This window comes from Aspergillus karnatakaensis (genome assembly GCF_047715665.1).
Source record: "Aspergillus karnatakaensis strain CBS 102800 unplaced genomic scaffold BJY04scaffold_2, whole genome shotgun sequence".
Taxonomy (NCBI): Eukaryota; Fungi; Ascomycota; class Eurotiomycetes; order Eurotiales; family Aspergillaceae; genus Aspergillus; species Aspergillus karnatakaensis.
Window position 1 is genome coordinate 383,323 of NW_027395714.1, and position 27,910 is coordinate 411,232.

Below are 27,910 nucleotides of genomic sequence, written 5' to 3' on the forward strand. Positions count from 1 at the left end.
ACACCCTTGTCTTATGTATGAACCCCTTTTTTAGGGTCAAATACTCGTATTCAAGAGAAGCAAGCGCACATTAAATATATCTTTTGATTGTTCATTGATATGGAGCGAGTTGTAAGTGACTCGAAGAAAGAGCGAGCCAAACACAAGGAAAAGGTCGCCAGGTCTAGATTCGGCACGACAAGATGTGAAATAATAATGTACCGCGAAAGGAAAAGCGCAATGGAAATGCACAGGATAGTGGCGGACTGAACAGCGCCAGGCACATGAAATAGGTTTATAAGAGTACTCACACAGCGCGTCGACGCTGGTAGGGAAAAAGGGGACTCTGACCGGCAGATAAGAATAGTATATAAGGATAAGAAAATGGAAGGGGACGGGTGGGTCAAGGTAATAGGGGTCTCTCTTCCTCGCTCGGTGTTTTCTTGTGTCTGCGACGGCGGCGCTTCTTTTTTGACTTGTCTGCGTGGTTGGTGTCCGTGTCGTCCAAGTCTACTACCTCGCTGCCTTGGCGGACTGGGAATTTGGACGACTGTCCTTCAGCTTCCGACGAGCTGTTGCTGCTAGTGGTATGGAGGACAACCTTTCGTATCCCATTGACATCGACAATATGCTCCGTAATACTGCCGCTGCGTGCGGGACCTTGATGAATGTAACTGCCGCCAAACGCTGTATCTTCTCCAGGAGAATAGGCTGATCTACTGCGGTGGCTATGTGCAGATTGAGGTGCGCTGTCTTGCTCTTCCATCACCTGTTCAGGAATCGACACAGTGGTACCGTTCTTTTGGAATGAGTCAGGAGATGCACGATTGATGTTACTCATATGCAAAGCATGAACACCGTCTCTTGGATTGAGCCCGCTCGAAGTGAATGCGGTGGTGTCAGACGCAGCAGGAAGCCCAGCTGATGGGCGGCGGGCGTGGGTATCCACCATGGAATCAATATCAGTCTGTCCCGAGCGCGAGGGCGAAGCGCTTCCACGCTTGATCTTCACATTCTGATAGCGAGTTTGACGCGGTCGGCTAGCCAAGTTGGAAGGACCAAGATGCTTTAAATGTTCACGAATCTCGTCCGTGGCTCCTAGGCGGATGAGTGCGTCATTACCATCTGCATCTTTGTCACCTTGTGACCGACGTAGATGGAAGCGCGGAAGGGGAGCTTCTACAGAGCTTCGCCGACGCGTAGCTCCGCGGCTGGTCTGACGGGTATGGCCGGTTGTAGCAGGAGAATCACCACCCAGATCCACCAGAGGCCCTTGAGCAGGAAGAGTTGGAGGTTCCTCTACAAAACGACCTTTAGGGACACGAGAGTAAGGAGCCGGGGCCATGCGGCGAATAGCCTTGTGGACATCCACAAATACATCAGACTCGTCAATAATTTCCCTACAAAGCAACAACAAGTTAGCTTTCAGTTGATAAACGATTGGGGGTCCCAACAACACGTACTCGCCAATCAATTCCTCAATCACGTCTTCAAGAGTGACCACGCCCAGAGCCCCGCGGTCTTCACCAGGATACTCTGAAACGAGAACCATATGCGACTTTCCTTCCTGGAAGAAGTTGACAATGTCCAGACAACTTGTCTCAGGACGGGTTTCCGGTAATGTGGCCAAGGCAAAGCAACTGACTGGTTTGCAGTCCTCCGGATCGTACGTGATCAGCATTTTGACTAATAACATGCCGATAAAGTTCCTTGGGTTCTCGGGGGCATGAATGGGAATCCGGGAGTACCCTTGAGAGAGAATGATGTCCATCGTAGGCTCGTCAAGGATGGTATCAGCCGACATGGTGAAGACATCGTCCATCGGAGTCATGATGGTCCCGACGGACTTCTCCTTGAGATCCAGAACAGCGCTGATGATAGTGACTTCATCAGAGTTCAATTGTTCACCCGCTTCGCCCAATGTCTTGTGAAGGGTTACGAGCGTCTTCAGCCCCGCCTTTTTGTATATGGTTCCGTGGTCCTCCCCGAGCAATTTGTCGAGCAATTTCGCGACTGGCCACGCAACAGGAGCCATGATATACATCAGAGCCAGAACGCACGGAGCCATCCAAGCACCGATAGGCAGACCGTAGCGAACGCAAATTGACTGGGGTACAATTTCACCGAAGATGACTGAGTAGGTTCACAAAACGAGTAAGCAAGTTTCTAACAAGCGGTAGGGTTTATTTACCGATCAAGACAGTGCTGCCTAGGATAGCAGGCCATCCTCCGCCCAGCGATCGATCAAGTACAATGGGCAGTGTCTCATTTGTAATCACGTTGCTGAGTAGAAGCGTCACTAGCACCCAATGCTTTCCACGTTTCAGAAGTCGTAATACGCTGCCGGCGTTTTTCCGTTCGGAGGGGCTATCGCCTGATGTTTGAATGACTTGGAGATAGACTTCATCCTGTAGGTTATCGATAAGACCGGATAATTAGTGAGGAGCACTCAATTGAGCATGACACTGGGAGAGAGAAACAGAGAGCGTACCTGGCCCATGAGAGCAATTGTCAAACCGGCAAACGCCCCGCCAGACAAAACGAGCGCCGCAGCGACGCTAAGATATAGCCATAAACTGGCATCATCGGCAGAAAGTGGTTCGACATGGGAATGGCCTCGGGGAGCAAGTAGATGGGGAGTTGGGGCGGCAGAAACGAGTGAGGAGAGCGAGAGCATGAACAGTTTGCCCAGGCCGAGAGCAATGGGCCGTATGGCCAGGGAGCGATTGGCAAGTGTGGCCATCACCGATGGAAAGGAAGGAAAGAAAGAAAGAGAGAAAAGACAAGAGGCGACGACGAGAGAGTGAGGACTAGAAGTAGAGGGACATTCTGGAGCTCCAGTTCGCGGCCAAGGAGGTGAGGCTAGACTAGTGGCGTAATTAATGCAGCACGAGGGAGTCGAGCGAATGACGTTGGCTTGCCCGGTTCAACTTACAAGAAGAAATAATGGGCGAGGCAAATACCGCAGCCAACGGAGAAATATTAGGATAATTGACAAGAGGGGTTGCAGTTAGGGGCCCCTGATGTTGGAGATGAAGGATTCAGCAAATTGGAATTCGTTCGCGATCGTCAGCTCGTTCCAAGTTGAGAGCACCTCCTCCTGCGCTGTTACCAGTCTCAAATTCAATGCGAGGGGAGAGTCTAATGCCTGAGGCTGCAGCATTACCTCTCCGTTACACAATACGATTACGATACAAGCTAGCTTAGCCTTTAGTCCAGATTCGGTTAGTGCAGCCAGTTGAGGTCGGCTGGCTCTGAAGAACGAAGATCCACAATCCACACAGCTTCAACTTCACTTTTCACTTCTAAGAGGATTCTTTTTCCGCGGGTGTCTTCTTGAATCTTGAGGGCGAGGATTGGGAATGTCCGGCAACACGCCTGATGGGGCGCGATATGCTCTTATGCCATGATACTCATCGTGAAGCTGGCATTTGTGGTGAACACATCTATCTACCTCCATAACAACAAAGACAACAAAGACAACAACTTAAGCATTCGGGAAATGCTGCTCAAGCCTCACGCGACTACTGGCCCGGATGGGCTCCCGTCCCCGGCTTGAAAATTTTCAGCAGATCCACACCAAGATGTTGACCATGCTGGAGGGGTTTGACTCTTACTCTATCAAGCTTTGAGCGGCCGTGATTTAGGCCCTAGTATCCCGCGGTGTAGAATATTCACCCAATGGTGACGTCTCAGCGGGTGAATGAACTATGTTCGTCAGGAGGGACTTTCATTTTAGTCATGTAATCAGTTCATTCAATGGGGATGGATATGCTACTCTCTAAACGCATTCTGGAATTGGGGTGCTGTGCTAATTTAGTCCCGCGGAGTATATCGATCTATACTACCTTTCAAGGCCAGCCTATGCAGCGGTCACTATTTGCATCCAAGCCAGTTGTAGCCTGTATTGGGCTCGTTACGATCTCACTTATGCAGCGAAACTACCCCCCGCAACCAGTAAAACTGTCCAAGGGAACACATGGAAAGAGTCGGGTCTGTTATGACATGATGTTCAGTGTAGGTTGAACAAACCGAAGTCGATAGCATACATTTCCTGACAGATGTCCTCTGCTAGCCCGTTTGCCCTCGTCGCTGTAGTAGAATATAGCATTGCACAATCGAGTACCCTGCGATGGAAGCGGTGCATTTGCCCCGCGGTGAATGAACACAGTCAATAACATCTACAACATCCTCGAAAACATCATCTAGTCTATTGTCTGTTCAGCAATAGAGAGACACTCGTAGGCTGTAGCACTTGTCCTGGCCGGTGCCTGAGCAGAGAATCCTGTTTGCGTTGTGTTGCCCCTAAGCTGCTTCAAAGATCCCTCGAGTCCTCGAGGGCCTGACTCACACCATCTATTTCGAAAACGTCAACCTGGCGTCAACCGACACCTGCAAATGCTCGAGTCCCAAGTTTCCACCAATGAGAATAGCTTGTTGGGGGCTGACATTCACTGCGGCCGAATATACCCTCATGTTTCACCCGAATAGGAAATGTGCGCAGGTTAGGGCACTTCGTAGCCATTAACAATGTAGTCACATTCACAGGTTTATTCAGAGTGAATATGCAGTAGCCCACAGACTCAACTTCGAATTCAGTGCTTGCAGTGTTATAAAAGGAAGAACTTCTCTGCTCCTCCTCCTTCTCGATTTCTTCCTTCTTGCAATTCTCTCCCCTGCTCTTTCGAACATCTTCATACACCTTGAGTCAAAAAGATCTTTCGAAAGAACCTCTCCTTCTTATCAAAGCTTCCTTTATTCATTGACACTTCATCTCCTCATCTCATCTTTTAACACCTCCATCGTGAACATCACCTTTTACCCTCATCGCCGCCAGATCCGGAAGCCATAACACAATGACTTTCGAGCTGGATAGGCTCTTTCTCTACGGAGACATGGAAGACCATGATCGTCCTAACTTTGGCATCCAACTCCTAGATGCTATCTTTAACTACCTGTTCGACATCATCGAGTTTGCTGACCTCATGTGGGGAGGCTGTGTTGTCTTCATCCTTCTCATCCTTCTTACTCTCGTTTTCTGCTGCTGGGATTCTCTTTTCTCTGTTACCCTCTTTGTATCCAAGCACAATCATAGTGTTCTGTCTGTCTTCCTATCTACTCTTTACTCTCTGTTCTGTCAAATTGCTGGCATACGCTCCTCCTCCGATGCCCGCAATGTGTACTCCATGATCGAGTCCTCAGTGGCCATGGTAGTAGCACAGAGCTTGCCCGGACGTATTATTTCTTCTCTCATCTCTTTTTACCTACCCCGATCTCGTTCTGAGCTCACCCTCGTCCGCATTAGCTTGACCTGCCTCCTGTACATCTTCGCTGTTCATGGTCTCTACCCCTGGCTCTGTAACCAGTACCTCATTGCCCAGACGGAGCTTGAGGTCATCATCTATGATATTGACTACTGGTACACCGAATGGTTTCAGGGGATGAATATCCCGCACTTGAAGGCTGTCGTTGCCATCGCCGTTCTCATTGCTGTCCCCATCTTTCTTTGGATGCTGGTATACCACTGTCGTCAACACCTTCGAGCGAGTCGAGATCTCATACCGACCTTCACCTCCACCTGCCGACGAGGCAAACGAGCCAGCGAGCGGGCCCGCAAAACCCGTACCTGTCCCGGGAAAGCCAGAGTCTCCTCAACCCACGCCCGCCTCTCGCGCTGAGATCACGACATACAGAAATACCATCGAGAAGCAAAAGGCCGATCTTGAAGCAGCGAAGAAGTTTGCACTAGATACCTGGGAGAAGTACGACCAAAAAAACAACGAACTGATCGCAGTGCGAGAGGACCGTGGCCGGGTGTATGAAGAGTTCCGAAACTTCCGAATGAGGATCATCAAGTCTGAAGGTGACCTTCGCCATGCTCGCCGATGTTGGAACCTGGTTGAAGGCAACGCTAAGACTCAAGCCATGCAGCTGAGAAAAAAGATATGGGATCTCGAGAGTAGCTTGCAGAAAAAGACCGACGAGCACACGCAGGCAGAGGGAAGGTTCCTGACGAGAATTGCAGACCTTGAGTCCAAGCTGAAGGCGGCTCAGCGAAAGACCAAGACTTCAACCCCAAAGTCCAAGATGACGAAGTCACTGTCATCTACTGTCCCCGCGAAGTCACTGCTGGGGCAGACCTCCCTCGCCGTGCAGGCTCCTGTCGTGTCCGAGATGGTAAAGTCACTGCCGGTTATATCAGCAGCAAGCGTACTGTCGAAGCCAGCCCTTGAGACATTTACCGCGCCTACCGTTCCACTGACCACCGACACACACACATTCCCACTCAATCCGCTTACCATTCCGTCTCTTGAGGCTCAGATGGCCATGATGTCGCTATCCGAAGTCCCCGCGAAGTTACAGCCGGGACAGCTCTTCCTACCGAGACCGAGACTAAACCTCTGGAAGCGTCGATGACGAAGTTACTGTCATCGTCCGTGGCGAAGTTACAGCCCGGACAAGCCCACCCACTCCCCGACGACGCCCCTTCACAGCAGAAAGAGACCGGGGATCTGGTCAACAAGATCGGTACCCTTGAGTCAAAGCTGGAGAGCGCACAGGCGGCGGAGAAGACCCTGAAGAGCAAGGTCAACAGTCTCGAGGCTGAGCTTGCGAAGACGCCGTCTACTACTTCCCTACAGATCGAGAACACGGAGCTCAAAGCCCGGCTTGCTGAACAGGCCACGGCAAATGAGGATCTCGGGAAGAAAGAAGCGGCGTCAGAGCAAGCCAGGCTGGAAGAGCAGCTAGAGCTCATGGAAGACCTCACAGCCGAGAACGCGAAGATGAAGGTGTCACTTGAGTTCGAGCATAAGAGAGCTCAGGATGCCTTGAAGCAAGTTGACAGTCTCCAAGCCAAGTTCCACGACGAACCTTTGGCAAAGGCCCAGCTGGTGGAAGACCTCGCGAAAGAAACTGAGGCAAAGACCAAACTGGCCGAAGAACTTCTAGAGGAGCAGAAGGCCGTTGCCGAGATGATGAGCGCGAATGGAACACTCATGGGACGAGTGAGCGAGGCAGACCAGGAGAAGGAAGCACTCAAGGCAGAAAAGTCCCAACTCGCGCTTCAGATCCAGGAACAGTATCTGGCTAAGGATGGGCTAAGACACGAACGAGACACCCTCGCACAGAAGCTCCACTCGCAGTCTCAGCAGCAGGAAGTTTTGCAGACGCAGGTTACCAACCTCCAGCAGTAGCTGGCACAGGAGATGAAGCGGAACGAGGATACACACAGCAGCTATGCAGGCTTCAGCCACGAACTCGAGCTCGGCGAACAGGAACTGCAGAAACTCGGGCATCAGCTAGATCAAGCAACCCAGCAGTTGAATCAAGCTAACGTCAACGTTGAGAGATTCGAACGGATGTGTCACGAAAAGGATCGCATCATTGAGAATCTCAACAAAACTAATCATAAAGTGAAGGATGAGAATGTGATGCTCGAGCTGGCAATCCAGCGCCTGGAGCAAGATGTCAAGGACGGCGAGCGAACGGCCCAAGAACTCACCCACCGGATCCAGGACTTGGAGTTAGAGCTCGAATTGGAACAAGCTGCCGGTCCGAGCGAGGGTGTTGGCCAGGGTCTTCTCGCCAAAGCCCAGCCTAAGAATGTCGACCACAAGCAGCTAGCCCTACAGGACATGCAAGAAGCCTATAACAAGTCCTTGATCAATCAGGGCGAGGAGGCTGCTGCGCTCCGCCGTCAACTGGAAAACAACATTGTGGACCTTGAGCGGAAGCTTCGCATGGCCACAAATGACTTGACCCGCAGCTCCGGTCGCGCAGATGCTGCCAGATCGGCTATCCGGGAGATGACGAAGAGAATCGAGAAGCTGGAGGCAGCCGCGCAGAATGAACGGGACACGCCCATGGCGCAGGCTTCAGACCCTCAGGAAGTCGACGAAATTCGACACCGTCTCGAGGAAGCTAAGGAGGACATCAACACCCGCGACCAGCAGATCGCTCAAGCTGAACAGACCATCAACACGCTCCAGGAACGGCTGAAAAGGCAAGATCACACTGGATCCATCGCAACGGCGCTCGCAAAATGCCAGGTCGAGCTCTCTGAGAAGACAATGATGATCGACAATCTGCAAAGTTAGCTCGTTCAGACTAATGGGCGTCTTGGAGTACCAAATGACGCAGGCCTCTGGAGAAGCTCATCAAGCTGGATGCCGTGTTGCAAAAGGAGCGCCGGGAGCGAGACGAGGACCGCATCAATTGGCAGAAAGAGCGCTCCCAGCTCGCGGAAGACAACAAGAAGCTCCAAACTTCGTTGTCAAATGCGAACATGGCTGCTCCTCCCATGCGCCGATTCGCACCGCCTAGTTCAGCGTTGCGGATGCCCCCAAAGAAAAAGTGAGGTGGAAGGCTCTCTCGTTGGTCTTGTTGAAAGCTCGGTGTTGGTGGAAATGGGTTGAATGAAGAAGGAAATGTGTCGGTGCTAAAAGCTCGAACAACAACTGGACGTTGAACCACGGTGCAGGTGGATCAGCGCAAGGCGCTCTCTTGTGTCAAGGATACCACGCATGACTTGATGATCACGATCTCACGATAATGAATTGATGGAAAGCTTGATGGCGGGAGGGACATGATACCCATAGGGAAGGATATTTGTTAGTTATTTAGTTATTTCAAAGGAGTTTGAGGATCTCAGGATTGGGCGGTTTTATTGCTCTCACATGTACGATTAAACTTCAATGACTTGTTATTACTTCTTTGTGCACTCTTCCTAGTAAATCTGTTTCTCATCCGCCGTCCTCTGTCTGTGGCTTCCAAAAAGCAACAGCGTACACCCACCTCAGTGCCAAAGCATCCCTTAGTCTCCGGAACGACCGGCGGTCTTTGAAAAGGAATACTCTCACTTATCCTTCAAATGGCTCTCGTTGAAACCCAGCTTATTCACGTCAGATCAAAATGCAGATCCTATATCAACATTCGCATACGATTCAAATCGGAGAAACATCTCTCGAACATGCCTACTCACTAGCAACCTACGTACCTGACTACGAGACGATGCTATAGTAACGACAAGTTTGTTTCCGGAGAGAATCTACAGTGTTTCGGCCTTTCGTGATATTGGCTACTTCGCGTAGTATTTATGATGCGAGGAAGTCTGAGCGACCGCCCGGACTCTTTGCATGCCCTGAAACTCTCCGTACCTTGTACTAGGCGCGTGGTAGTCCACCACGATGGGGCCTGATTGGGCGAGAGAGACCGTAATAAGCTAGGCAGAGTAGGAGAGAAAAGGAACCTAATGATAAGAGACATCCAAGGTCCGTAGTACAGGTGCTGACGGGGGAAAATCCAGGATTGATGAAGGCGGTGGGTAAGAGATCATTCGTTGTAAAGCCACTATAGTAACGGCTGCTGGGTTCTCTAGACCTGTATACTAACTGACCTAGGAAGATATGGAATTCGCCGCAATCTGGTCACGTACCTAGGGTAGGTATGGCGTCTTCTTCCCCTCCAGGGTTGGGAACCGCGTATGGTGGTTAATTGGTAGGACTTGTCATAATGGACAGGATCTGACCATGGCAAGACAGCGCCCGCGGCCAATAATGATGAGCATTTGTCGAAATCATGAGCCTGTGGTGATGGGAAGAAAGACACCGTTAAAAGGGAAAGTCCCCGGAGTTAAATATACCTCGGATCCCGCACTTGAGCTAGACTGAGCCGTAATTATCACACAAAGCTCCTGAGGCTCGAGACTAAGTTCTGAAAGCATCAATTGAGGGGTGTTAATTTCTGAGACCCGTTGGAAGCGATTCGCTGGGGAATGAGGGCGGAGTGCTGGGTCGTTGACTTTTCCAGTCCAGTACTACGACCTCCCTGGCACCTTCCAGGTTGTACCACCCACTTTGGGAGCAGGCTATATTATAAGGCCCATGCTCCGTCATCTTCAGCTCGGCGCACAATTTATCTTTAATGATTCCTTGGTGGTGCATTTCCTAGTAGAATGTCGGTCAAATTGCGTACGAATGCCCCTCCGGGCAATAAGGACTATACAAATGCTGCGGTGGTCATTATTGGAGCTGGGATTTCAGGTGAGTCTCTCAAAGGGATTTACAGACGATAGATCTGATAGGACCAGGGATGTGCATGGCGATCGATTTGATCAAGCGCAACAAATGCCATAACTTTGTGATACTCGAAAAGAGCAGTGGGGTTGGTGGGACATGGCACGATAACAAGTATCCCGGGTGCTGCTGCGATGGTCAGATTTGCCGTGCTTAAACTTATGTGGGCAGAAGCTGATGAGCGCGAAAACAGTGACGAGTATCCTGTATAGCTACTCATTCGAGCAGTATACTAGGTGGTCGCGCATGTTTCCGGGCCAAGAAGAGCTCTTGGTGAGGATTAAGAAACACCAATTGCATACGTGCAAGCTGACGAAAATCGTCCAGGTGTATCTCACACAAGTGGCTGAGAAGTATGGTCTCTATAAATATATTCGCTTCAACTCCGAGGTCAAAGAGGCACGATGGGACGCCGAGAAGATGAAGTGGAGAGTTAATGTCGAAGTCTCCGGCGACAAAGACAATCAGTTCACACGCTCCTATGCCCTCAGCACAGACTTTCTAATATCAGCAGTCGGGCAGCTGAACTTTCCGCGTGAGCCAGAAATCCCGGGATTGAAGGACTTTCGAGGAAAGATGATGCACTCGGCGCGATGGGACTGGACTTACACCTTTGAGAATAAGCGGATTGCGATAATTGGAAATGGTGAGATCTTCCCGAGCTCCTGGTCAACGCATAAGCTCTAGGATAAGAGAAGCCGCTGATTGTTTCAAATAGGGGCGACGTCCGCCCAGATTGTGCCAGAGATGGCCAAGGTTGCATCCCAACTTGTTGTTTTCCAGCGTACGCCGAACTGGATTATACCTCGGCTTGACACCGCTATATCGCGTCTCCAACAGACGCTGCTAACATATCTTCCACCGTTGCGGATCCGGAAGCGCTCTCTTACTATGGATTTCCGTGAAGATTTCCACCAGGTAGTTAGAGATTCGAGTTCAAACGTTGCACAACAGGTGCGCGGTATTTGCTCCAAACGCCTGCGTACACAGCTTGCCAACAAGCCTGAACTCTGGGAGAAGCTCACCCCCGGCTATGCTCCGGGATGCAAGAGGCTGATTCTCTCCGATGACTATTTCCCAGCGCTGAATCGAGAGAACGTGGATCTTGAAACACGTCCTATCTCGCGTTTCACAGAGAACGGAATTGAGGTGGAAGGTGGCACCGTGCAAGAATATGATATGATCATCTTAGCAACAGGATTCAAGACGGTAGAATTCATGCATCCAATTCAGATTTATGGCTCCAAAGGTCGGCCACTGAGTGATATCTGGAAGGAGGGTGCTTCTGCCCATCACGGAGTCACTGTAGAGGATCTGCCAAACTTTGGGATGTTGTATGGGCCCAACACAAACCTTGGTTAGTTGGCCGGCTTTCCCCCTCCACAGGGTACATTACTCACGAAAGCAGGCCACAGCTCCATCATCCTCATGATCGAATCACAATCCCGCTACCTGAATGCCCTAGTCGGTGAAGTTCTCCGTGCCCGTACGCAGGGCAAGACATTGGCTATAATGCCAAAAGTTGGTGCTTTACAGGAGTATAATCGAGAGCTCCAGCAGGCTTTAGCTAAAAGCAGCTTTGCGGATCCGAAGTGCAGCAGTTGGTACAAGACCAAGGAAGGCAAGGTCACCAACAATTGGTCCGGCACGGTGGTTGACTATCAGCGCAAGCTCGCCGAGCTCCATTGGGCTGATTATGTGCTAGAAGGTACAGCAGGAGACGACGTCAACCCTTCACAGAAAACGTATTTGGGACGAGTTCATGAGGAAACATATGTGAGCAACCGGTCTTTGGTGTTGACAGTAGCAAGCGTCGTAGCAGTTATTGGCGGGGTTTTTCTTCGAGGAACCAGTTTATTGAGGGGTCACTAGAGCGAATGATTCGACTTGATTGGATATCATGGGGCTGGGAATTGAGGTTGATGTTGATCATCTTCATGGTTGGATTCTTGGATTCTTGGACCGTTGGACGCCCTGCAAGGCTGAGATTGCGATGGCCATCATACGCAGGCTAAACCCAATAGGGCAGGTCCCTTGTCGGCGGGCGGGCGGGCCCAGGCAGGCTCTGAAGACGAGACGCATGGGTGTTTGCGGATAGCATCGTTAGTAGTTGTTGTTTGAGTATTCTTAATTTCTCAGCAAATATTCTGATGATTTCGTCGTCTCAAGACATGACTATAAGCCCGAATGATTGGTGATCTCAGTTCGGTATCAGGAATCTCACCAGACTCTGGTTGCCAATGGATTGAAAGGTGGTTGGCCGCTAGTCCCTGGCTAGCGATTTAGTTGACCTCCAAAGTCCAAACAATCTCTCGGATGGCGCTGCCTTCATGAGTCGTTTCAGCCGATGTCTCCCTCGGGGGTGATTTCTCGTCCTCTTGCTTCTTGCTGGCCACCCCATCGCTTTCCAAAACTTCACTCCCTTCTTCGTTCTCTTGATCTCTGTGGCCTGCGTTTGTTTCTTGTCTCTCGCTGAAGACCCGCAGATCCACCCTGCCACTCATTCCCCCGTGTTTCAGAATTTCGGCGGTTATCTCCCCACCCGAGATCGTCTCGTTGCGACATTGTCATTGTCACTGTCATTCCTACGCGCCCGCCCACCAAGTTCACAACACCCTTCCCCCCCTATCTTGGCGAGACGCCCACAATCCGCATTCCGCAACACCAAGTCGCACTGTCGCAGGTGCAGCGTCATCCAAGACCAGCTCAGCGGCATTCTGGGCATGGCGCACATTTGAATCTTGACTGGTTTCGCATGCACGCTTGGAACCTTATCAGCGCTTACCTGGTAATGCGCGATCATGAGCCATTGAGGGCCGGAATTGCTTTTCTTCAAGCTTTGATTGTTCGCAGCTTGTCACTCTTTACTCAAGCTTCTTTTTGAGTCTTGCAAGGCCTCCCCCTCGTTTAGGCCTTCATTTGTACACTCTTTGCACTCATTGTGTTGTGATCTTGACTTCGCCCCGGCTGGACCGACGAAGTCAATTGATCAATCGCTGCACGTTCTTTGGCGCCGTCTGACAAAGTCGGCATCTTATACGGAATATATGCAAAATGTCTTGTTGCAGTGATCGAGAGAAAAATGCCCCTGTGGCCCTGGAAGAACAATGGGATTATATGGTACGTTCGGATGTTTCTATCGCCGGTAAAAACCATGATCACTGACATGTTTTCTCACCAGAACCTCGATGACTTCAAATCGGAGTCTTGTCTATCGGTATTCTCTTACTTCTTCCTCTTCGTCTTCCTCCTCATCTCCCTTGCCGTGTATGCCGTCGACACGTTCACGGCCGTTACCCTTCTGGCCTTTTCTCGATGGGCTGGTCAGATCGAACCCGCCATTCCTTTTGAATATTCGCGATGGATTTTTGCCGCCTGTATTATAGTTTCATTTGTGCTCTTGATTTGGAGATGGCTTCATGCTATCCGTGCCATTCGGTCTGGGAGTGTTGCGCAGAGTTACCTAGACTCCCTTGCGGCCCGAGTCCAGAGTATTCGCCCTGGCCGAAACGGTCGTGGCTGGAGGCGGTTTTTGGTTTTTGGTGAGCTCACGAAGAGTAAAAAAGGAGCTGAATATGCTGCTCTTTTCGCATATTTCTCTTTTGAAAGTATGATTGATTGCCTTCTTGATATCACCCTACGTGCTAATGGTCATCAGGCTGGATGAATACGCTCTTTGCAGATGGTCCCCGTCAAGTTGTCAATGCCATTACGCTTTATTCAGTTATGCGAATGGATCTGCTTCCTGGAGGCGAAAACACGGTCGAAGAAGACAAGGCCGGTATTCTGCAGTTCTTCGACAATGTGAAAATCCTCGCCGAAGAAAACAACCTGCGTGCCCTGGTTTTGGCAGGTATGCTCTTCACGTTGGTCATTTGGGTGTTGTCGATCATCAAACTATTGATCGCGATCGTTCTCTACCTACTGTTTCTCTTCCATCATATTCCCGCGGAGGATGGAACTCTAAAAGCATATTGTCGCCGGAAAATCAACACCCGACTGAAGCGCATTGTACGAACCAAAGTCAATAAAGCTTTGGCAAAGGGCGTGGCGTTACAAGATCGTGCCCCCACGAACCCGCACATGGGGATTGATCGGAAACCTACTCTGCCGGTCTTCGGCGAAGACGACAAGACACCCATTGTTACTACTAGCGCTCTGTCCCGCACAACTACCCAAACAACTCTGACTACGCTGCCTGCATACTCATCGCGCCCAGGGACAGCAGCTCCACAGGAGCGGGAGCCGGCGCTTCCTGTTCTAGGCGCATTTTCTGAGAAGCCTCCTCTTAGCCGCACAGTGACCCAATCGTCGGCGTATTCTGACTCTGCTTCTATCTCCGCAGTGTCTACGTACAGCCCTCTGGACCGTCAAGCTTCTCACCATCCTCCGGTACCCCCTCTTCCCGATAATGTCTCTAACATCGCAGGGCGTAGCCAAACTCCAATGTCGCGCTCTAACTTTACGCCTGCGCCCTACACCACCCGAGGCCCGCCTAGCCGCATGGGGTCTGCGAATGGAGTGCGAGATCCAAGGGAAAGACGTGATCCATACAGCCCTGAGGGGTACGGAAACTCATCAACAGCCAGCCCTCTCCGAACACAGGGCCCTGTTGACCCGTACTCACGTACAATAACGCCAGACACCACCGCCACTCGCGATATGGGACCTACACGGACTTTCACCCCCTCTAATCAATATAACTCCCATCCACCAACGCAGTCCGTTCACCCTCCAAGGTCTTTTACACCAGGAGCCCGACCAGCGACCCGCTCTCCTGTTTACGCATACGGTGAACAGCCCAGTCACACCTTCCAACCGGTGAGCTCACGGGGCCCTCCAGGGGCAGAAGGAGGATACACTCCTTTCAATGCTTCGGCTACAAACGCTTCTGCTATATCACCCCAAGCTGAATTTGATCCTGTGAGCGAATACAGTGAGGGATGCGCTTCCAACTCACATGGTTCTGGGCGGACACAAGGAGGGTATGCGGCTTTCAATCCTTCCACCACAAACGCTCCTGCTACATCACCTCAAGCTGAACCAGACCCTTTGAGCGAATATAGCGGGGGCTACGGTTTCAACTCACATGGTCCTGCGCGGACACAAGGAGGGTACACGGCCTTCAACCCTTCCGCCGCAAGCGCCTCCGCAGCGTCTTCTGGGTTAGATTACGAAGCCGTGAGTGAATACGGCGGACAATCTGCTACTGGACAGGCGTATACCTCCCCATCATATAAACCGCAACAGCCCCGTCACCCGGACTATTACTAGCTTCTCCCAATCATGGACGCCGCGACTCATGATTAACGAAAAAAACTCGGAAGAGCTGGCCATATCTTCCTTGATTTATGAGTAAATCAGTGTCTGGAACGCTTTTAATATACCCTTGTTTAATAGTTGGAAGTCTTGGGTGCCTTTGGGTGTTGATGTGAGCGAGGCGGGATCTTTGAACATCAACTGATAGACACTTCTTCTTCATCAATACCATATGAACCTATTAGCTCGACATACCCACACCTTAACAGTAGTCTGTAAATATCGGGTCTTCAGGCTTTGTCCACTCCGTATCCTGGTAGGGGGCGTTGTTGACCGCCTTCACCGACATCCGACCCTGTGCTCCGCACTACTCCAAGTCAACAATAATTAGTTACTCCACGTCGACTGCTCTCTGTCTGGATACTCGCCTATCTGACAGAGGAGCATCTTGATCGCTAACTGCATAATGCTTAGGTCCTAACGATAACCGCTTCCTTCCTCGAATCCAGCAGTTCTGCTTGCCGCACGCACGTCATACTCACTGCCGAAAGGGATCGATCTTGCCTTGGTTACTGCTATAACACGGAATATGCTGGGCATATTATTCGCTCCACTCAAGAACTCCAGGTGACGCCTTGCTCACGATGCCGGCCGTCAACGGATTCCATGGCCATCCCGACGAGCGGACAGCCGATATCGATCCAGATGGCCTCCGATCAGAAATTGAAGCCACCCTGACGCCTGAATCTATGACCGATAATGAAAGCCAAAATTCAAAGACCAGACAGGTATCAAATGGGCATGGAATGTCGACTCAGGAGAAAGGCCGAAGTGATGGTTCCGGCCATTGGGGGTCTGGCGAGGATACAAAAGGTGGCCACTTTCCCGTTGTGCCAGATAAGTCCTTTGGCTTGGTTTTTGAACATTCCGAGAATACTTCAGCCGCTGGACCGGGCACTGGATCCCGAACTATGCACCGGACATCGCTGGTTGATGTCCTCGAAGACGCCGAGGCTACCACAGCTATACATCGATGGGTTCGAGAGGCTTCACCTGCTGGGAGAGCAGAGAAAGACCGTGATCAGGTACTCAAACTCTCACCGGCCAAGATACAGGAGCTTACGTCGTCACCGCAATCAATACCTTACCGTGTTGCACCTGACGCTCCGGGTCAAGAGCCAGGACGGAGGGTGATGTCCGACGGGCCACCACAATTGCTTCCACCGATCGAACCGGAAATTCCCACGGGCGAACCCAAAGCTTCCGCAGACGAGAATAGAATGTCACTACCCATTAAGGATGTTCCTGTTCCCACTTTGGAGGGACTTAACGGACTGGGTCTGAAAGCACCATCTGCTAGAAGTCGCCCGCAGATGAACCGTGCCGTCTCGACCCCCCAATCCGCGCGGAAGCAGACAATCTCAGGAAACAACAATGAACGCCTCACACAGACGTGGGCATCTCGCTCTAGGCAGGAGCGTCCTTCTGTTGGTCGTGAAGCGGAACCGAAGAACCTCAAAAGTCCACCGCCGCCCAGCGAACCCCCTCTCCCGTCCCCACTACCGCAAAATATACCCCTGCCTCCACTCTCCATACCTACGTATCTTCAATTGGAGCTATCTTCCGGTCGACCATCTCCTTTATACATACACAAAACCGCTATGAGAGATTTTCCCTATGAATCGGCCCGCGTTAAGCTGGAGCGGTTGATGAATTTCCTAATGCTGCCTCCGGCATTGGAGCGGGTGCTGTGGTTTGGGATCTTAGCATGTCTAGATGCTTGGCTATACTCCTTCACTATTTTGCCCTTGCGTTTCATCAAAGCGGTTTATATTCTGTTCGAAAGCTGGGCCCTCAATTTTTCTGCAGAGGTACGATCTCTAGCCGATTTCGTCAGGAAGGGGGTGGGGCGAGTCTGGCGACGCAGGAATCGGAGGCCCTCCATGTCTTCTATTGCAGATACCCCGTCGGCTGAAAATGAAGTCAAACCATCCAAGCCGCTAGAAAATCGACGAAGGCACCGCTTTGACGCTCACCGACACACACACCGACGGCAGAGGTCTACCCCATCAGCATTACTTCCTGATGATAAAGCGGATATCCTCAAGGGGCTGCTAATGATCACTACGTGCACAGTCCTCATGTACTTTGATGCTAGCCGCATGTATCACTGGATTCGTGGGCAAGCAGCCATCAAGCTATATGTCATTTATAACGTGCTTGAGGTGAGTGACCGTCTTTTTGCAGCCATTGGTCAAGATGTCCTCGAGTGTCTATTCTCTCGCGAAGCGCTGGAACGCCGACCGGATGGCCGCAGCAAGATCTTCCGACCATTTGGACTTTTTGTGTTGGCATTAATCTATACGGTCATTCACTCCACGGCTCTCTTCTACCAGGTCATGACGCTCAATGTCGCTGTCAACTCGTACTCCAATGCTCTGATCACTCTGCTACTGTCAAATCAATTCGTCGAGATCAAGTCGTCCGTATTCAAGAAATTTGAAAAGGAGAACTTGTTTCAGCTCACATGTGCGGATGTGGTGGAACGGTTTCAGCTGTGGCTCATGCTAACCATAATTGCGTCGCGGAACATGGTTGAAACTGGCGTCTTCCAACTCGGAAGCAGCATCATCAGCACAAGCGTGAGCGGTGCAGCTTCTGCGACCAATAGCACGCCATTGTCGACACCTCCCAAGTCATCATCCTCGATTCTTCCCCAGGCCTTCACTCTTGTTCCCTCATCTCTTATGGCGTCTTTCAGTCATGTCAATTCGTTTCTTCCGGCGCTAGCCCAAGTACTCGGTCCATTCTTGGTGGTACTGGGCTCGGAAATGTTTGTGGACTGGCTCAAGCATGCATATATCAACAAATTCAACAACACGCGACCGGCGATATACGGCCGATTCCTAGACATTCTCGCCAAGGACTACTATACCAACGCTTTCGGTGACCAGAATCTGACCCGTCGGCTGGGACTTCCCGTCATCCCGCTCTCATGTCTATTTTTCCGCGTCTCAGTACAAACTTATCAGATGTTTCTGGCCGTGCTACTCCCTCAACCTCCATCCATATCACCTTCATCGTCAGTCGCAGTAGAGACCACGTCTCTTGCAACGATCCACAGTCAGTACATACCAGCCGGCCCATCACCGTCACCACCTCCTATCACACTACGAACGATACTTCCAGTAACAGCAGCACACGCTGAAGTCTGGTTCCGCCGTGCCCTCGAAAATGCCATGCCGTCACCTGCTCACTCTGTCTTTATCTTCACAATCGTCTTGGTGTTGACTGGATTTGTACTGTTACTGATCTTCAAGATTCTTCTCGGTATGGTGTTGCTGGCCTGTGCAAGATCTCGTTACAGATCCATGAAACAGCGAGAGATGGAACTCGCATCGACGACATCCTCCTCTACCACTCCTATTGTGCCCGAGGGAGGCGGATCTCTGCGTGCACGCGACTACGTAGTGGAAGGCGGTCGTCGTATGGGTGGTTGGGGTACTGTGGAAGTCAATGAAGACCACCGGCGGTGGATCTATGTTGACGATCCTGAGAGCCTACGAAAGCTGAAGCAGAAGGAGGGCCAGAGTAAAAAGAGCTCAGGCGGAGATGACCTGAACTTGGATCATGTCCAGCGGTACGAAATGGCGGCAAAGCGCATCTGGTAAGCGCCAGGTCATGGTTGTAAATATATGTGTATCTTAGAATTCACGAGTCCTGACTCGATATCCCTTCTTATTGACTTTGACCCTTCATAAGGGTTGAAGATGGTCCGCCGTGATGAACCCGAGAGGTGCGATTCGGGGTATAAACCTTAGTAGTGCCGCTTGCCCCGGCTCAAGTACCGTCACCACCCACTATCCAACACTCGAGCGCCCCAACTGACTTGTGATCAGATGTTCAATCTTTCAAATACCGATCTCAGGCCCGATCGTTCTACATTGATAACCGACTTACTAGGAAGACACAGTAAAAGTTAACGCGAAATAAATAGATTGCATTCTAAATTCATCAACGCTCCGCTACAACAACACATCAAGCCTTTTCCGGCAACCGCGAAAACACATAGCTGAAAATCTCCCGACTTTTGTACAGATTCTCCACCCTCAGCCGTTCGTTATACAGATGGGCGTTGTCACTCGCCTGTCCGCAAGGCAGATTTGCCGCCGGCGCTGAAAACTCTTTCTCCAAAAACCGAATGGTGGGAATAGAGCCACCCTCTCGGATGTAAATAGGTCGGACGCCGGTTCTTTCCCGAGAGGCTTCTCGTGCGGGCCCCGGGGGTTCTATCTCCATAGGTGAGGCGGCAGAGGAAGTTACGGAGGGGCCAGGCGGTGGTGAAGAGGCGGCCGAATCTCCGTTTCGTTTACCTTGTCCGGTAAGGGTGGACGAAGTGGGCACGGTCGAATTAATAGTAGACCGCTTACGCGTGGTGGTTTTGGATGTGCTTGTGGACATGATAATCCGGTCGATGTGTGAGGCTAAGCTGTCCTCTGAGTCCTGGCGGCGGAGAAGACCTGCGCGGCTCTCTGCCAGCCCTTTGGGACTGGTTGCACGGTCTGCGGCTGCACGCCGTGGAAGGGGATACTGATGCTTTAGGCTTTGTTGGTCGGGAGTCCAGGCTGCGGTGATGGCTTCGGCCAAGGTCTCAAAGATCTCATTGTCTGGGTCTCCAAGCCATGGGTCTGAGGTACCCGTGATTTCCACAGTGAGATCATTTTGCGATTCCAGTCGGTCAAACTGCTCTTGTGCGTAGAGAGTCAACGCAGCGGCAATGTCATCGGCCGCTTGGTTTGGAACAAGACGGATTGAAAGGCTAGCCTTGGCCTTACGGGAAATGGTTGTGGTGGCACTCTTGCTGCTTCCAGGAACTTCGACCGAGTGAATAGTAAGAGATGGTTCTCGCCAACGGTGCATAAGTGAGTCGATCAATGCACCGCTGTCTTTAATTTGAGGATGTCGCTTGAGGAGAATCTCAGCAATAGCTCCGTATCGTTCCCGCTCAGCATCAGTCAAAGGTAGTACAGGGTCTTGGAATCCAGGAAGGTTAATTTTGCCCTTAGGGCCGACCAGAGTACCAAGCAGCATGGTCAGATCCTTCAACGGCTCATCCAGCAACGAACTGCCGTCAATACCGCTATGGAGGTCAGGGTGATCGCTGGTAACTACCAGGTTTGCGTGGACAACTCCACGCTGTCCGTAAGTAAGACAAGGGTTATAGTCATCAAGCCAGTAGCTGTTTGCTAACAAAATCCAATCCGCGGGTCCAATTTGCTGCTTGTGCTTGCGAACCGTCTCGTGGAAACCCTGAGATCCAGACTCCTCCTCTCCCTCTATGAGGAAAACGACGTTGCATCGAAGGGCCTTTTGGCGCGCCAGGCCTGCAGCCGCGTAAAGCGCGGCGAGAATAGGACCCTTGTTATCGGAGACACCACGGCCATACAAGAATCCATCCATCGAAGTCAGCTGGTACGGGTCTGTTTTCCACTTCTGGCGATTTGCATCTGCACCAACAACATCATAATGTCCGTAGAAGAGGATTGTTTTCTCGAGCTTCTCGGAAGAGGTTGCGTTGAAGCGCGCGAGCACAATGGGGTTCGTGTCCTCTCCCGTGGTCAGGAGCTTTGTCTTTGCTCCCAAGTAGATGCAGTGCCGGCGAAGGAACGCTGCGCCCTGATTGCATTCACCAGCGAACTTTGGGCTCGCCGAAATCGTTTTGAAAGCGACTAATTTCGCAAGACAGCTGACCATCTCATCTGTCCTTACATTAACCGAAAGCCGACGATAACTGGGCCAAGACGCTTACCGTTATTGATTGGGGGTTTCTCGCTCGCAGTGAGAGAAACATCGGTCAGGTCCCATATTCCAACAGTATTGTCGTTTCCTCCGGTAGCGTAGATGTGACGATCCTTGAACCTACCGGCAGCAGACGCCAGCATGGTGCCTTCGTGTGCGGTCCAGCTCCCTACTTCCTCAAATCGAGAATTGAATTTCTACCATTCGTTTTAGCGAAGTGATGGCAGATCTGAACTTTCGACAAACCTTAACAATTCCATTCGAGTCTCCACACACGGCCATGCCATGAATGATGTTCACGGCCCAGAGATCGCCGGAGTGCGCAGTGATGCGCTTCACCAGCTGATGCGAATCAAGGTTCCAAATATTTAGAGCACCGCCTGACAACCCACAGTACAGGAAAGATCCGTCGACGGCCACAGAAAGCACAGGGTCCGTGTTTTGCAGCTTAGCCATTTGCGTCGGGGCAATATCGGCTTTGTCTTTCTCTAGCCGCCAGAGTTTCACCACGCCGTCGCCAGCCCCGGTCAAAAGGACCTCGTCATTAGGCGAAGATTCAAGCAGGCCTCGGACAAGCAGCATGGTGTAGACATATCCATGGTGAGCAAAGAGATTGTGATGATCACGTTTGAAGGTAAGTTCTTGGCCACCATCCGCGACGGATTGTCCGTCCGCACGAGGAGCGCGAGTACCATCCGGACCTTTCGAGTCGAAGAAACGATGTGCTCGTTTGGAGAGCTGAGTAGCAGGGTGCTGCATGGATTCAGCACCCGCAAGATTGCACCACTGTTGGGTTTAGACGATGATGCCTGACAGTTGGGGGCAATTACTGAGCGGTACCTGGATGCTGGTGTTTTGCGCACCGCAATAAACAGTCTTCAGACTCGGCGAATACGCCACGGCGAAAAGATCGCCGACGTCATGGTGAGGATGAATAGAATAGAGTCGTTCGAAGGTCCGTGTAGACCAAACCTACAGCCAGTCAAATAAATTCGAGAGGAATAGTTGTAGGGTCAAAGAGAGTTGGTACATTGACGACGGAATCGCCTCCACTCGAAAAGAGAAGGTCACCACCCTCCGCAAGATGCAGGTCTAGTACACTCTCCTGGTGAGCTCGAACTGAAAGAACGAGGTCGTAATTCTCGAGAGACCATGCCTGCAAAGAGTAAGCTCATTGCTCCAAGTATATTAGCCACAGCTATAAGAATGAGTCAGCCACGTACTACAATGTCTCCTCCTTGAAGACCAGCAAAGACACAATCCTCGTCTACCACCAGAGCTAAGACAGACCGACTAGCCTGTACTCGATGCCCAATGCCACATTCGATGTGTGATGATAGCTCGTTGGGGCCGTCGTTCTGAGCGAGATGTGCTCTGACGGACCGAGGATCGGACTCCCACACTTTGGTTTGCTCATCGATGTCCGACGGACTGTCAGACTCTGTGAGCCCTGTATGGTCCATCGCGAACTCAGCCTGGGGCCTTCCAATGTACTTGTACCAGATTATTATGAAGCTTCAAGGAAATGGAGGAAGAAAGGAAAGGACGAAGTTCGAGCAAGGACAGAGCAAATGGATTCACGTGACATGTGTTTTTTCATTTCACGCTCAACGCCGGGGAAAAAACAGGAACTTCAGGGGGATGGACTTGATCAGGACATATGGCATGGAGATAGTCAAACAATGATCACCCCGTTGCCTGTGCTTGTATGTCGTGATCTCCCTTCTTGGTGATGACATGCAAAAATTGGCCGGGGAAAAGAATGAGCGTTTTGATGAAAGAAACTGTGGCGGTGCACAATACAACTTTCTTCTCCGGACTCGGGCTTTCTTCCTTCACCCTTTCTTTCTTCACTCACCTGCTCCGCTTCGGTCGGGATGCTGCCAACAGCACTCCCTCCTGCTCTATGTTAACCATCTGCGCCGGCATCCTATCTACTCGGGCAACTGTAACTCTACGCTGTTTTGGCAAATAGTGTACACTGACCTTGGTTCCCATAACAAACGGGTTAGCAGGGCGTCGGACGCGGACTGGGCCATAACTTCTCGATCTTGCTGCTTGGGCCCATTGAAAGGGATCTTGATGGTATATAGTAGAAAAGAATCAGAGCAGTGTATCCTCACCGGGCAGCGGGAGAGTGACCGTGGTGGTAGTCAGAGCGTGGGATGGTTTCCCCTTATCTTTGGCTGCGGTCATGGGATAGCAGCAAGCACGGCTCCTGGACTTCCCGGCAGCTAAATACCTGACTTCGATTGACGTATCTCTTTCTCAAAGTACTGCGTACTCCGTAAAGTGTCCGCAAGGAACAGCTCTCTCTGGCCAAGAGAAAGACAAGCAGACCGCAGTCTCTAGGCGGATCGCCGTGTAACTTGTTTCGGATGCTCCGCAGTTGTCAAAAGTTGATGTTCTTTCAACACGATCGGAAGCGCATGCGCTCTCCCCGAAAACACCAAGGATACTCGCAGCTTGACAGGCTCTGACTCATATGATCCTTCTTGATAATTGACTTGATATCTCAGTGAGTTATATATAGAGAGGTAAAAACGTTGTATGGTATGGTAATCCCGTGACTTGCCAGGCGCCTGCTCACCAGCCACAGTGGCGGTGCTCTATACAACCAATCATGGAGGGGTTCATCACCGCTATTCTGGCTTGATGGACAGGACAAGACTATCCAGCTCATCCCTTCACCAGTACTTGTGCTCGGCATCAAAAAGTCCATCAGGCATCATTCCTCATCGCCTTGACCTCCTGAATATTATCAAAGAATAGATGAGTACCCGACTCCAAGTACCTGACAATGTACCCAAGCACTCTGCAGCCAATCCAGCAGAGCAGCTTCACTTAAAGAACACGCACTGAAGCGAGCCAACTCACCACTCGATCCCCACGGATCGGCTATCGACGTGACAGCCATTCAGAAGTTGCATCTGCAAGCCTGAGCACCAAATTGGGGCCTTGTTCTTAGCTTCGTCGACACCCAACCACTCTCCCCCTCATCGTCCAGGATTCTCTCCTGTTCGTCGCTTCGTTCCCTTTTAGGCGCCTGCTTCGCTCACCCCCCCCCAGCCTCCTTCAACGCATAACTTTGATTCTCTATTATACCTGTTCCAGCGGAAACGCCGTAGTGGCGCGGTTATCGCTTTGCTCATACGTTAATAAGTCCCGACATTCGCCCTTCTCTTCCCGTCCGTATATATAACCGGCGCCTTCAGCTGGAGTGTGCAACTTTGCCCCTAGGCACCAACTTTCCAAGCAACATCGTTTACTGTTATCAAACGCTTCTCTTGCAGCTTCAGCGTCAGCCTTGTCCGAACGTCAATCCAAGGGCCAGACCGAAAGGCGGGTACAAAAAGAGGATCACGGCTCTTGCTCCACACGATCCGGCTTTAGTTTCGATACCCTGTCAATCTAGCCCTTGGTCTCTTCTACACCGCTCGTCTTTCAATCATCATTGAGCGAGGTCCTTAATTTCGCAGATCATTTATCAATGCTCTTCGTCATTTGATTTCCATTCGGTCGGTTCAAATCGTCGTGAGCATTTGTGGCGGCCAGTCAACAACTGCAGGCCCCTTGTCGTCTCACAAACCTGGTCAAACATGCCTCCGTTTGGTGAGACCATCGCCGTGATAGACAAGTCTGGAAAGGTAGTCAGCACGGTGTGTAATTGAAGATATATTGCTTTTACTTTCAACCGGTCCTGACTCCAACCGCAACAGAGCAAACACCTGTTCGGTGTCTTCAGCCAAGCCAAAAATGCCTACCGTGAGCGCAAAGCCCAAGTCCAATCCGAGCGCAATGCAAAGATTGCAGAGCAGATTGCCGAGCGTCAAGCATTGAAGGCCTTGCAGAACTACACCATCGACGACAGCCCGTCAGTAGCTTCCTCCCGAAGGAGCCATTCGCGGCATCATCATTCAAGTCGGAGACATCACCACGATCGCCCTCGCGGTGGCTCGGTCTATGAGCAGGACCTGCACTACACCGCGCCGCGTGCCGAGTCTTACCATGGCCCTCCGGCAGAAATGATCCGACGTCACACTCATCATGATATCGCAGTGCAACAATCCCAAGTTCGCCCTCCCACAGCCCGATCTAAATCCGACGCGCATATCGATATGGATTTGGCGTATGGCGACTTCAATCCAGCTGCTTTAGCTCGGCAGCCATCGCCTCGACACAACCAACAGCTCCAAGAACTCGACAACCCAGAACTGAGTGGTCTCGTGGGTAGAGCGCAATGGTTGCTGGAGGAGGCAAACTGTGTGCAACACACCGCGACAGCTACCATTAGCCACCTTCAGAAGAACCCTGATGCTATGGCTGCGGTAGCACTCACGCTTGCAGAGATCAGTAATCTCGCCACCAAAATGGCACCCTCGGCGCTCGCCATGCTGAAGACTGCAGCGCCCACCGTCTGGGCTTTACTCGCCAGCCCACAGTTCCTAATTGCCGCTGGTGTTGGCCTCACTGCCACGATCGTCATGTTTGGAGGCTACAAGATCGTGAAACAGATGCGGTCCGGCCAGAAAGAAGAGGAAGAGGAGGAAGCCGAAGATCGATCAAGGCAAATGGACGAGATGCTTGAATTCAACACAGACTGTCTCAGCTCCGTGGAGATGTGGCGGCGAGGTGTAGCAGACGCAGAGGCCGTGAGCGTCGCAACCTCAGTGGACGGCGAATTTATTACACCTAGGGCTGCCATGATGTCTGGCATCGACGTAACTACAGCGCGACTCTCCCGTGACCCTCGGTTCAAGTTCGACGATGAAGAGTCTAGAGCATCATCCCGTCGCTCTCGCCGATCTAGGGCTCCTCGATCTAGTCACGCACCCACGAGGGTAGAAACCAAGACAGAATCCGTCTTCTCCAGGAAATCCAAGGCTGTACCATCTAAAGCCCCTTCGAAGGCGCCGTCGAGGGCGCCATCAAGAGCGCCCTCGCGCGCTCCGTCCAAAGCTCCTTCGGTGGCTGAATCCCGTTACTCCGAGATGGACCCAAAACCAAAGGAGAAAAAGAAGCGGTCCAGTCGACTACGTCTTATGTTTAGGGCTTAAACGACCTTTCAAACTCCATACATTGTACATTTATATCATGAAGTCGATCTTGAACGACCTTTGCACACGCTTATACGACTCCAATCCGACAGATTATTTGCCGAGCACTTTCGGCCCCGCCTCAGCACTACGACTATTTATTTCATTACGATTCAACTCGCCACTTTCTTTTCATATATGCATCCGTTTCCTACCCTCTACAAGAAATTTCTTTGACTTTTATGGCGTTGCTTCCCGGCGTTTCATATGATACCACACTCCTTCCGCGCATCATAGACTGATGACTGTACATGACTTGAGCATACATATACACATACACGCCTTCGCCGGCTTCACATATTACTGATGGCATATATCTTTGATCTTCTTGTATTTTCTTTTATCTACACAGTACATATTGACGCTGAGTCGAAACCACCCTTCACTGCAGCAACGCTTAGTCCTCAAACAACCCACCTAGTAGGGGAAGGATCAATTTGATCACGCCCATCTTTGGGTGGCAATGAAGCGAATCGAACAAGAAGTATCCATGACGCAAATCGCCATCCACCTAGGTACCTAGTAAGAAAGCGCACATTGTAAATTGCGTGTCTTGAACTTTTTCTTCACAGCCCATATGTTTAGTCCCACCCCTACCTGGCAAGTGCAATGGATTCCATCCAGCTCCAACTTCCCAGAGTCCCTCAGCATCTCTTTGCGCTTTCCCCATTAAAAAGGATCTTGTCGTGGTACATTCCTCAACACGGCAGGTAAGATCTCCAGCTATCACCTGCACATTCCAGTTTCGGTCACCACCTCCAATATCCTGCGCCTGCCTATATTGGAAAGTTCATTCCTTCCTGCAATGGTTGCATCTCGGGTAGGGAAAGTGCGACTGATGCTATGCGCATCGCCCCTTCCTTGATTACTGAGACACACAGGCAATCGTTCGTTCTACATACTACCTCTTTCAATTAGGGAGGTGCAGCTGGCTATACAGGAAGGAACGACCAACGCCCATCGCACCTGCCAAATCAGATGGTAGAAATACAGACTACTTAAGGAGGAGCAAATCAGACACGGCCGATATTATACTAGCCAAGCCTACCATACTGACCTCCTGATTTTCTAAAAGGAGAGGTACTATTCGGTTCAATTTGCCACATACAGGCAAGGCACAAATATAGTCCATTGTTCTCTCAGAACTATTAGCAACGAGAGGAAGGTGCGACAGACTTGCATCCACCGTGCCTTCCACCCAAGAGAATCGCCCCTGTTGGTGCGTCGTTTGTCTTCCGGCGGCATGTCGATGAGTGCCCCATCGCCACCTTGAAGTGTAAGAGCTTGTCACTGCCAGGTGTAAATGTAGTCCCTTGAAATATTACAAGACCGACCTTGCCGTGTAAAATGAAGTGTACATCTCAAAACCATAAAGTCACAAATCTTAGGCTTTTCCCGGCCTGAGAGTCAAATGGTCGCATATACATCGAAGGTTTGACGTCCATGAGAACCCACCTCGACGGCATCGAGAGCCCAGGGCTAAATGCCGAGTCCCTCACTACCGCGCAACGCCATAGTACATATTAATTACACGGTATGGGGCCGCCGGGCCGGAATCATACCGGCTATGATTATAGGCGTATTGCTGCTTCTGAGTTCACAGAGGTTTATTCCTGGTTGAGTGAGATCATGCGATGTAGATCTTGTTTGAATGTCTGGGGGACAATAAGGTAGGAGGTATATTTTCCGGTATAAAATTAG

The 27,910-nt window shown here is 51.1% G+C and overlaps 6 protein-coding genes across 6 annotated transcripts; 4 read left to right on the top strand and 2 right to left on the bottom strand.

The window, feature by feature from the left end:
• Positions 1-46: 46 nt before the first annotated feature.
• Positions 47-2,836, bottom strand: BJY04DRAFT_176901 (putative DUF21 and CBS domain protein (Mam3)). Its single transcript, XM_073709538.1, has 6 exons — positions 2,471-2,836; positions 2,171-2,387; positions 1,443-2,112; positions 456-1,379; positions 291-402; positions 47-245 (listed from the first exon to the last, which is right to left on the bottom strand). The coding sequence occupies exons 1-6, from the start codon at positions 2,720-2,722 to the stop codon at positions 51-53; spliced, it is 2,370 nt and encodes a 789-aa protein (XP_073576766.1). The 5' UTR covers positions 2,723-2,836; the 3' UTR covers positions 47-50.
• A 1,999-nt stretch (positions 2,837-4,835) lies between these two features.
• Positions 4,836-8,078, top strand: BJY04DRAFT_212921 (uncharacterized protein; the record flags this gene model as incomplete). Its single annotated transcript, XM_073714732.1, has 5 exons — positions 4,836-5,471; positions 5,524-6,335; positions 6,388-6,412; positions 6,474-7,171; positions 7,232-8,078. 5 exons carry the CDS (start codon positions 4,836-4,838, stop codon positions 8,076-8,078), a joined length of 3,018 nt encoding a protein of 1,005 aa, XP_073576767.1.
• Positions 8,079-9,892: 1,814 nt separating this feature from the next.
• BJY04DRAFT_44186 (flavin-containing monooxygenase) lies at positions 9,893-12,211 on the top strand. The gene is made up of 5 exons (XM_073720396.1): positions 9,893-10,022; positions 10,070-10,192; positions 10,249-10,701; positions 10,774-11,412; positions 11,464-12,211. The coding sequence occupies exons 1-5, from the start codon at positions 9,935-9,937 to the stop codon at positions 11,925-11,927; spliced, it is 1,767 nt and encodes a 588-aa protein (XP_073576768.1). The 5' UTR covers positions 9,893-9,934; the 3' UTR covers positions 11,928-12,211.
• Positions 12,212-13,109: 898 nt separating this feature from the next.
• Positions 13,110-18,985, top strand: BJY04DRAFT_204576 (eukaryotic membrane protein family-domain-containing protein; the record flags this gene model as incomplete). The annotated part of the gene is made up of 7 exons (XM_073713511.1): positions 13,110-13,175; positions 13,237-13,663; positions 13,714-13,746; positions 13,780-13,817; positions 13,848-13,967; positions 14,010-14,991; positions 15,942-18,985. The coding sequence occupies 7 exons, from the start codon at positions 13,110-13,112 to the stop codon at positions 18,983-18,985; spliced, it is 4,710 nt and encodes a 1,569-aa protein (XP_073576769.1).
• A 314-nt stretch (positions 18,986-19,299) lies between these two features.
• Positions 19,300-23,595, bottom strand: BJY04DRAFT_176919 (glutamine amidotransferase subunit DUG2). The gene is made up of 8 exons (XM_073709539.1): positions 23,100-23,595; positions 22,972-23,012; positions 22,337-22,563; positions 22,144-22,269; positions 21,954-22,085; positions 21,360-21,899; positions 21,124-21,310; positions 19,300-21,073 (listed from the first exon to the last, which is right to left on the bottom strand). Exons 1-8 carry the CDS (start codon positions 23,150-23,152, stop codon positions 19,353-19,355), a joined length of 3,027 nt encoding a protein of 1,008 aa, XP_073576770.1. The 5' UTR covers positions 23,153-23,595; the 3' UTR covers positions 19,300-19,352.
• A 679-nt stretch (positions 23,596-24,274) lies between these two features.
• On the top strand, positions 24,275-26,265 carry BJY04DRAFT_44235 (uncharacterized protein). Its single transcript, XM_073720397.1, has 2 exons — positions 24,275-24,772; positions 24,833-26,265. Exons 1-2 carry the CDS (start codon positions 24,713-24,715, stop codon positions 26,168-26,170), a joined length of 1,398 nt encoding a protein of 465 aa, XP_073576771.1. The 5' UTR covers positions 24,275-24,712; the 3' UTR covers positions 26,171-26,265.
• The last annotated feature ends 1,645 nt before the right edge of the window (positions 26,266-27,910 follow it).